Consider the following 7,153-nt stretch of genomic DNA (forward strand, 5'->3'; position numbering starts at 1 on the left):
TTTAAGAGAAAAAAATAAAACTGTGACCCTGTTGTGCGGCAATATATTTTAGCAAACGCCAAGCAGATGGAGCATAATTTTGGCCGACGTTATTTCGTACTCACGACCGACATGTGTGTGTATGTGTGTGCCGCTCACCGATGCAGGTACACGAGTGTGCGTTCAAGCTCATTTCCCGCAAACTCACTCTCTCTCTCTCTCTCTCTCTCTCTCTCTCTCTCTCTCTCTCTCTCTCTCTCATCCACTCTTAAACTTTGGCGGGCCCCACTCGTGGAAAGAGGGACATGATACGCCCGGGGGCCGCTGAGCCGTGCGTGCATTAAGTGGGCTAGGTCTGCTGAAAGGATTTCTATGTGCACACGTGAGTGTGTGCGTGTGAAAGAGGGGGGGGGGGGTATGCCCGCTGGGCGCCCGTCTCTCTAATGAGGCCGACGTCTCAATTTATCAGCGAGTGGTACACGCAGCACCGATATAGATGATGGGATCCATAGCACATTTCAGCTCTGGCTTGTTCCCAGACCACGTCTCGCGTAACAGGCTTCGAAATACTGTATCGCTGCGACACGCATGGCCATAAGACACGACACGGGCGGTAACTAGACACTGGAATGCACCAGACCAGCCCGGACTGCCATGCGTTCGCAATTTATTTTTACCATCCACGCTCTAAATGGCAAGCTAAAATCTTTGTCCCTATTGTCATTTAGATTGCAGGCACACACCTATCATTGCCTTTTGACAACTTGCTCGCCCTTGAATACGTATGAATTCGTAATAACACCAACAGGGGTCGCCCCGCGAGCCCCACGAGCGAGCGGCGTGCGGAACTCAGTGTGTGTGTGTGTGGGGGGAGGGGGGGGAGAGGGTTGCACTCGGGTTGCACTCGGGCCACGACACCCGCTGTTACGGCTTGAGAGCTCGGGGGTACGCCGAGCGCTACGCCGACTGCGGCGCGGGTCGGGCGGGAGCTCCCGTGTTCTAGTACGGCACGAGTAAAGCAAATGTTCGAACACTGCCAACTTACTGCTGACCTACTTCATTGTGAAAAACACTCGTAAGTTTACGGGAAAATTTTCCATGATGTGAGTCCGTAAAATTACTCTGGAAACTTAGGTGTGAGACAGTCTAACACCAAATGGTGTGAGGAAAAATACCTCACACCAAACGGTGTGAGGCAAACATACCTCACACCAAATGGTGTGAGACTAGTTGTGCCTCACACCAAATGGTGTGAGACTCGTTGTGCCTCACACCAAATGGTGTGAGACTCGTTGTGCCTCACACCAAATGGAGTGATACTTTCTCATACCAAATGGTGTGAGACACAGAGGGTCTCACACCATTTGGTGTGAGGCACAACTAGTCTCACACCATTTGGTGTGAGGTATGTTTGCCTCACACCGTTTGGTGTGAGGTATTTTGCCTAACACCATTTGGTGTTAGACTGTCTCACATCCAAGTTTCCAGAGTACAACTTGAAATTAAAAAAATACAATCACTTAACTTGGAATTAATCGAGGAGCAGAAATGAACCGTCGTCAATTAACAACATTATTTTGTAATTTCAAATTACAAGAAATGTTTTAACTTTACGAGGAAATTTTTCACACTGTTTGAATAGTTTGTTGTTACTGAAGAAATTTAATTGTGCGGCAACATGTGTTAAGTCGTGATGTAATCATGTGCGTCGTGGATGAATTCACTATGAGAAATATGAAATAGCAAAGTTAAGATATCGAGTTGTTTGTTTTTCTCCAAGTTCTTCCTCCTCGATCATGTTTTTTTCCCCCACACCCCATCCCATCCTCTCCAGCCTTATCACTCGGACTCGCGAATATCGCCCTCCGACGCCCACCCTAGGCATCCAATTTAATTTTCCCGCCGCACTTTACGCGGCTTTGCAATCAACGTGGAAATACCTGTGCTGGGCGGTGGGAAAACAGGAGGGGGTGGGGCAGGGATTTCCATCGCTGTCGCTGATGGCCCAAGGCTGAAGTGCCTTGCCGCCGATCCGCGTTAACACATGACGATTATATTTTATTGAGAGAAAAAAGGGAACGAGACAGAGCGAGGAAAGCGGAGAGGGGATGGGAAGTGGTCAGCATCACGTGGGTCGGTAGCTGAAAACAATAAATAATGTTTTACGTTGCATGACATTATTTTACGCCAGGTCTAATGTGAACATAGCCTTTATGCTTAAAACAGACCAAGCTGCTGCATTGCGGGGTATCACACAATAAATCCTTATGCACAATTTTATGCATAACTCTATGTTTAGTTCGTGCATAATTATGCACAAATTGTACAAAATTATGCGAGTTATGCATAAAATTTCTGCATACTTATGTCTGTATAAAATTCTGCATTATGCACAGTAAAATGCATAACGGTTTGTGTAGTGGTATTCGAATTTGAATGAGGTCGCCTGGATTTGAAGCCAGGCAACGTGTTAGTCGTAAAGCGCCTGAGTGCGCATTCAGGATGTGCACCGCGTAGATTTCTTGCAACGGGAACAAATTACATGCTCGCCGACCGTCGGGCCCTCACCACGCCTCCTGCCAGGCCGGACCGCACCCCGCTGTCCTGTAGGACACCTACATCCTGTTGGGCCTGCTCGGCCCCTGCCGCTATAAGCCCGTCACAATGCCAGCCTGTCACTCTGCCGGGCGTGGCGGCGCGAGCAGGGTTTGGGGGTGCAGGCCAGGCCACGCTGCTGTGTGCTAATTTCTATCGCAGCGATGCGGGGTGGCCCTGCCTGCGGCCCTGCCTGCCTGTGGCGCTGCTTGCGGCTCTGCCCGCCCTGGTGCGCCCTGGTGGTGGGGCCCGGGGCGCGCAGGGCTGGTCGGGACAAACAATGACCTGCGCCGCGGCGGTAGGCCTACCTGCCGGGGGCCACACTGTCGTGTCGGAGGGACGCGGGACGGGGATGGGTGGGCACACAAAGCCGACCGGCTTACAACGTGCCGTGTCGCAGAGACCTGCAAAGAAGTGGGTGTTTTTTTGTAATGCGCGTATATGGCCCGTTTTCCCTACAGCACCTACAAGGATGGCGTTCTATGAATGGAAAAAGAATTCTTTCAATACGCATCTCGCACCTCACCCTGAAATGATGTCGCTGCTCTAGTTTTATATTTTCGATCATGATAGTTAGTTGTTTTTCTCTCACAATAGAACGCTTCAAATGCCTTTCCTCTGACCTGCTCCGGCAACGGCCTGTTCCCGGTCCTCGCGGTCGGTTCCCTCGCCTATGACGACAGGTCGGTAATGGTTGTGTTTTTCGCGGTGGACCTGAGTTGGGGTAGGGGAGGGGGAGGGGTTGGGGCTGTGACGTTCCTGACAGGGAGATTAGTGAGAGCAGGCGGGGCCCGGCGCTGGCGTCATAAGGGGCGAACCAGCGCGGCCCGGGATTCAATGTGCCGCAGATTTAGCCCAGAACGGGAGGGAAGGCCTTGGGAAATTTATAATCAGCATTATCGTAATATTATGAAATATTATCGCTGTTAAAATTCCTACACCACCACTGCTACTTCGCGGTTTGCCGACGCTCTTAGAAGTTCCTCAAACGTGTGAATTTTCTAGGAAAAATTCACACCTTTACCCCCTAAGTGTACGAATAGAATGTCGCTCACCTGCAGGTGAGCGACATTCACACACTTGCATTTTCAGTGTATGGTGTGTAGCTGCTATACTTTTCGGAAGTGTCGTTAGTTTAAACACCAATTATTGACGTTTAACCTATTTAGACACCACAATGTGTTGAGAAAATGCTTACTTAAACTTAAACACTAATTGACGTACGACATTAAACACTTGTTTTACCAGTACAGACATCCATCCTGCTCTCAAGAGAGCAAAATTAGTGACACAACAAATGTCGCTCTCCTGAGAGCAAAACCCACTCAATCTGAAGGGACTTTTATTGTGCATAGAAAGACGCGTTTTTATGCACATCTCAAGCGGTTGCAGATTTGAATCCAGCAACCGAAACAGCATCATTTTTCTGGCCAGTAAAAGTCCGTCCAGATTGAGTTTGAAGATAATTTTCTCACTCTATTTAAGTTATAATTCACCTTCCTTTTTATATGTAGGCGGACGTACGCTAGTTGTGTCCCTGGGGTACAACTAAACCAGATCCAAATTTGTACATTTATATACGTTTACATAAAATATGCAGTATTTCTACCTAGCCTGTACAATTTGTACCCGTACAAAAATTGTCCCTCGCCATTTAGTGTGGAGGCGCAACTGCTTTTACTCATTCCTATCACGACACCTCATTGAAAGGTTTGCAGCAGTGTGTACGAATGTCCCAAATAGAATAACAAGTATCATCGAGAAGAGGGTTGGGTCGAGAAGAATAGGGGGGGGGGGGAGTGTTAGCGGTGCGACGATATTACCCTACTGTTCCTATCGGATGACAAAAGTTTGTGACGTCATCGCCCGCACGCCGTCTCAATCGGTGCGTGCACACATTGCCTCGGCTGCCTGGGGATGACAGGAGCAGGCGGGGCACGCTGAAAGGAAAGGGAGAGGAGGGGGCCGTGGCCCAGGGCGCAGCCAGCCAGGTGGCAAACACCCGCCCACACAGGAGAAACTGTTTTGGGCGGCAAGAGGGCCGGGAAGGGAGGGGAACACAACATTGGAACATGACGAGGTGGATTGCAAGGGCCGCGCGGGAGCTCTGCCCGGGTCCGGGAACGCGGGTGTGTGAGTGCGAGAGAGACAGACCGAGTTTGTCGGGATGAGGGAGAAGGAGGTAAAGTTGCTCCTCCAGCCTCGTGCTAAGTCATGGCACCATGCGGTGCGGGTGTGAGCGAGACGGGGCTGGCGCAGGGAGGGGAAGGAAAATGGACGGAAGAATCTGGCGCCAATCAAGCTGTAGGCAGGCGGTGGCTCATTGGGAGATTCGCGTAACAGGTGCGAGCCCCCCGGGGGGTTAGGCAACCAATTGGTCAAGATTGTCGAATGAATGTCCAGCCAGAGCCCCCCCCCCCCCCTTCTTTTTCCCCTCTTTTCCGGTGCGAGGCGGGCTCAGCCGCAGACGAGGAAGGGGAGTGGAGCTATTCCCGCTACTCTACGCCAATGCAGTGGTTGACCAGGGACCGTGTTCTGGGCGTGACAATCGTCCCTTTCTCCTTTTCAGTTTTGTCTTATTCTGTTTCGTATGGACTGCAAACGATTAATGTGGAAGTACATGCGCATTTCTCCTTAACTACGCTTAAATTTATTTCAACAATCGTATAAAAATGCGGTGTAAAGCAAAGGAGTGACAGGGGTACTTTTATTTGAAATTTTTGAAATTTTATTTTAAAAACGAGCGTGGTTGTTTTGGTTTTTTGAGTGAATAAATTGATGCGCGTAAATTTTCACCGGTGCGGACATTAATGATCATTTACGAGGAGATGTGGAAATACCCTATCAATGCAATCTAAATCTAAGAGGTCCTGTTTTTAGAACGATGCGTTTTGTGCACATCTTAACTTCATATGCAGAATTGAACGTAGGCATAATAATAACAAGTTGCAAGGTGTACCAAATGAATTTGCTACATTATTAATCTGCTCGTTCTTATGGAATTTGTTTTGTGCTTGCTAGGGCACGTTGTTTGCATCTCGATGCGATGTGAACTTTCTATGGACAACAACAGTTCCTCCAGATTTAGAGTGTGCTAGAATAAAAGCGCTAGATGATTATTTTTATGGGTTAAAGCTGCCAAAGGCACCAAAATTTAGCACCACCAACAGGGTATTTTGGTAACTTTACACACAGTTTAAAGTTAAAATCTTTTAGCACCCATACAGAAGTGCTATTATCCACCGTTGTTTGACCAGTGGAATATTAAAAAATTAGGTATACTATCATGTTAAAAGTAGGAACTGGCCGATGTTCGTGGCCCAGTGGCGCTGCAAGTCATGGTGGCTGGGCGGGGCGGCTCGGGCTCGGGGCGTGGGATCATCCAACCGCTCAGTGCTTCAGGGGCTTGATGGTCTTCATGACTGGCGGTGGGATCTTGGAAAAGCCGGCCGAGTCAAATACGGGCCACTGCTGAAAATGCACTCAGAATTTTGAGAGTGACACTCTGAAAATTCTAAGTGACACTCTCAATATTCTGAGTGCTCTGTACAATTGTGAGTGTAGGGGAGAGTTAAGAGTGCCACTCAGAGAATTTCTGAGTGGCTCTTGCACTCTGACCATGACACTCCAAAAATTTGTGAGTGCACAGGTTTGCACTCACAAATTTTTAGAGTGCGTATGTGAACTCTGAAATCTTCGGTCCGCTAGAGTGTGAAAGTTGAGAGTGCCCTTTCCTAAGTGACGTCTCCAGAGTGTCGCAAAAACTGGTTTCGAGTTCGTATACAACTAAGTGTAATACGAGAAAACTAAGTTCATATTCGGAATCTACGTTCAAAATTAGTACTGGGATTCCCTTGCCTTACCTTTTGGACCACAATTTTTCGTCACGAAATTTCAAAAGTTGAGATACGACGAAACGGACCACAAATTCGGCTCCGCCTCGTTTCTGACCCCCAGAACATTGTTCCCTGTCGTTCCTTAACCACATATAGTAGGAAGTAAATTGTTTGAAGTTGCACTCACTCTGATTAAGTCACTCTCAGAGGTGTTCTGAGTGCAGAAGTACTCAGCAATTCGCACTCTCGGATCCGCGAAATTTGTGTGTGTAACTGCACTCAGACATTTTGCACTCTAAAACTTCAGAGTGCATTTTCAGCAGTGGCAGGAGGTCACGAACACGCTGTCCCGAAGCTGTAACCACATCGAGAATTCTGAAAAAGCCGAGAGAAAACTGGGTGTTGGTGTGCGAGACGGTCAAAACAGATGTCATCAACATACCAAACAAAATTTCGACCCAACTATATTTCTTGGGAAGAGAAAAATGCAGTTTTGTTGGGAGAAAAGTTGTCTAGCCATCACTGCTCCGAAAACTGTGATGACTGTACGACACTTTAATTTCCAGAGCTCTGGAACGAACGGTACGTTTGTACCGGGTGATAAAGAGCACGCGCCGCCATTTTCACCCGGTACATGTGTACGATACATTTTGCAATTTGCCATTTACAAAACGAGTCGTACATGTACAACCTCCGACTCTCTGTTTCGTTATTCGATTCCAAGTCAATGCACAGGGCTTTTA

At 48.3% G+C, this 7,153-nt stretch overlaps 1 protein-coding gene across 5 annotated transcripts in view; it reads right to left on the reverse strand.

Annotated features, from left to right (window-relative positions):
• Positions 1–5,201: 5,201 nt before the first annotated feature.
• Positions 5,202–7,153, reverse strand: part of LOC113204893 (uncharacterized) — an 8,603-nt gene continuing 6,651 nt past the window's right edge. For 2 of the 5 annotated variants that reach the window (XM_052265916.1, XM_052265912.1), the window contains one exon: positions 5,202–6,785. In XM_052265916.1, coding sequence (XP_052121876.1) covers positions 6,641–6,785 — 145 coding nt within the window. In that variant the 3' untranslated portion in view covers positions 5,202–6,640. The remainder of the gene's footprint in view (positions 6,786–7,153) is intronic. The other 3 variants (XM_052265913.1, XM_052265914.1, XM_052265915.1) reach the window with 3 other exon arrangements.

This window comes from Frankliniella occidentalis, unplaced genomic scaffold (genome assembly GCF_000697945.3).
Source record: "Frankliniella occidentalis isolate FOCC.00 unplaced genomic scaffold, Focc_3.1 Scaffold32, whole genome shotgun sequence".
Classification (NCBI taxonomy): domain Eukaryota; kingdom Metazoa; phylum Arthropoda; class Insecta; order Thysanoptera; family Thripidae; genus Frankliniella; species Frankliniella occidentalis.